The sequence below is a fragment of the Monopterus albus genome, unplaced genomic scaffold (assembly GCF_001952655.1).
Source record: "Monopterus albus unplaced genomic scaffold, M_albus_1.0 scaffold143.1, whole genome shotgun sequence".
In the NCBI taxonomy this organism is placed as follows: Eukaryota; Metazoa; Chordata; class Actinopteri; order Synbranchiformes; family Synbranchidae; genus Monopterus; species Monopterus albus.
The window spans coordinates 1,264,045-1,265,790 of record NW_018128023.1 but is presented as its reverse complement, the minus strand read 5'-3'; the positions used below and the strand labels follow the sequence as shown (position 1 = coordinate 1,265,790).

The 1,746-nt window shown below is 46.4% G+C and overlaps 1 protein-coding gene across 1 annotated transcript in view; it reads left to right on the top strand.

The window, feature by feature from the left end:
• Positions 1-1,013, top strand: part of hoxa1a (homeobox A1a) — a 1,555-nt gene extending 542 nt beyond the window's left edge. Inside the window, exons 1-2 of the mRNA XM_020614195.1 lie at positions 1-189; positions 634-1,013. The exon at positions 1-189 is cut by the window's left edge and continues 542 nt beyond it. Of these exons, the coding sequence (XP_020469851.1) occupies positions 1-189; positions 634-1,013 (569 nt within the window). The remainder of the gene's footprint in view (positions 190-633) is intronic.
• The last annotated feature ends 733 nt before the right edge of the window (positions 1,014-1,746 follow it).

Sequence of the window (1,746 nt, the reverse complement as noted above, 5' to 3'; positions counted from 1 at the left end):
AGCTGCAGTGTGCCCACTCTGCCTATGGCGGCGGGCACGAGCAAGCGAACCCTTTTCCGGGGTGCTCAAACCCGCTGTCACCTCTGCACGCTGCCCACCTGGAGGCTTGCTGTTCACCTCTGTCTGAGGGCGCATGTTCTGCTCAGACCTTCGACTGGATGAAAGTTAAGAGGAACCCACCCAAAACAGGTGGGTGCGAAGCGGTGCCTGGGGCACAACGTGTTATGACTGTGAAGGAGGCTGGATAATAAGTGATCCAGACCGTGTAAAACGATGCCAGACAATGGTTGAACGAATTCTGAAGAACACGAGTGTATAAAGGCATTTGCTGAACTAAAATTCAACACTTAAAATATGACACTTCCTGATAGAGTACGCCAGTGTCTAAACTTGCTGTCTAATAGGAAAAGAGAGGCTAGGAATCACTCATGTATAATAAAATATTATAAATACAATAGAAATGTCTGCCTTTTAATGTTATCTTAGACCTGATACATGTATTGCATCATGTTTCAAAATTGCTGACATGAATTGAAGGCTACGGTTTTTTAAACGTAGCCTGCTGTAAGGAGAAATGACACAGGGTATATCTCTTTTCTGCAAGGTCACAGTGATTTGGTTCTCTGTCTGCAGGAAGGTCTGGGGAATACGGTTATGGGGGTCAGCCGAACACGGTCCGGACCAACTTTACCACAAAGCAGCTGACAGAACTAGAGAAAGAGTTCCACTTCAACAAGTACCTGACCCGGGCGCGGCGCGTAGAGATTGCGGCTGCGCTCCAGCTGAATGAGACTCAGGTGAAAATCTGGTTCCAGAACCGAAGAATGAAGCAGAAGAAGCGGGAGAAGGAGGGGCTGCTGCCGGTCAAAGCCCCAACCTCTGACCCGGGAGAGAGCAGTCAAGAGAAAATTGACGATGCAGTATCCGAGAAGTCTGTCTCAGCCCCTTCTACTCCTTCTCCCACATCTTCCACTGCGTCTTCTACCGGGGCTGATCTGTACTCCTCTAATTAAGAATCAGCTTTACCTCTTTGGCTCACAGGCGGCCTGAATATACCAAAGCTCATACTTGATGTTTCGAAGCCAAAGGTCTGGTGGATTCCTTGTGAGGACAACTTAGGATGAGTAAATGCACTTTTGGGGACTTTGGACCATAATATTGACCATTCCTGGGTTACAGGTTTATTTTACATTGTGTACTGGGCTCGGAAGAAGAGTAGAGTTGCTATCAAAACATATTTAGGTCGTGGTGTTAAAGTGTGTTCACTTTTGAAATTTCACTTCAAATGGCGCAACATCACGACTGTGACTGTGGACAAGATATCCAGTACCTTCTCAACACAGGCCCCTGATGAATGTGCCAATGTAAAGTCAATAAGCTGCACACACTAACAAATACCTCAGATGTGCCAAACGTGTGCGGATGGCCATCCATGTAATGGATGTCGTCAATTAGGCATCACACAATCAACGAGGTGACCTCGTTGATTAATTGTTAAATAGTATCTCCTTACTCACTGTCACTTCTGTGTTTCAGGCCCTGTGTGTTTGTGTGTCGCGACTGTCTGAATGTCTACCGTGTGAGATTTGCATGATGCGTAATGCCTTCATGTATTGATAACGGGGCGCTGAGTTTTATCAGTTGGGGAACCGGTCATGTTTGCCCACATATGTTCCAGGCTTTTACCTGTTGTCTGTTTAATCCTGTGGAGCACATACAAAATGTTTTGCCTAGAGACCTTTACGG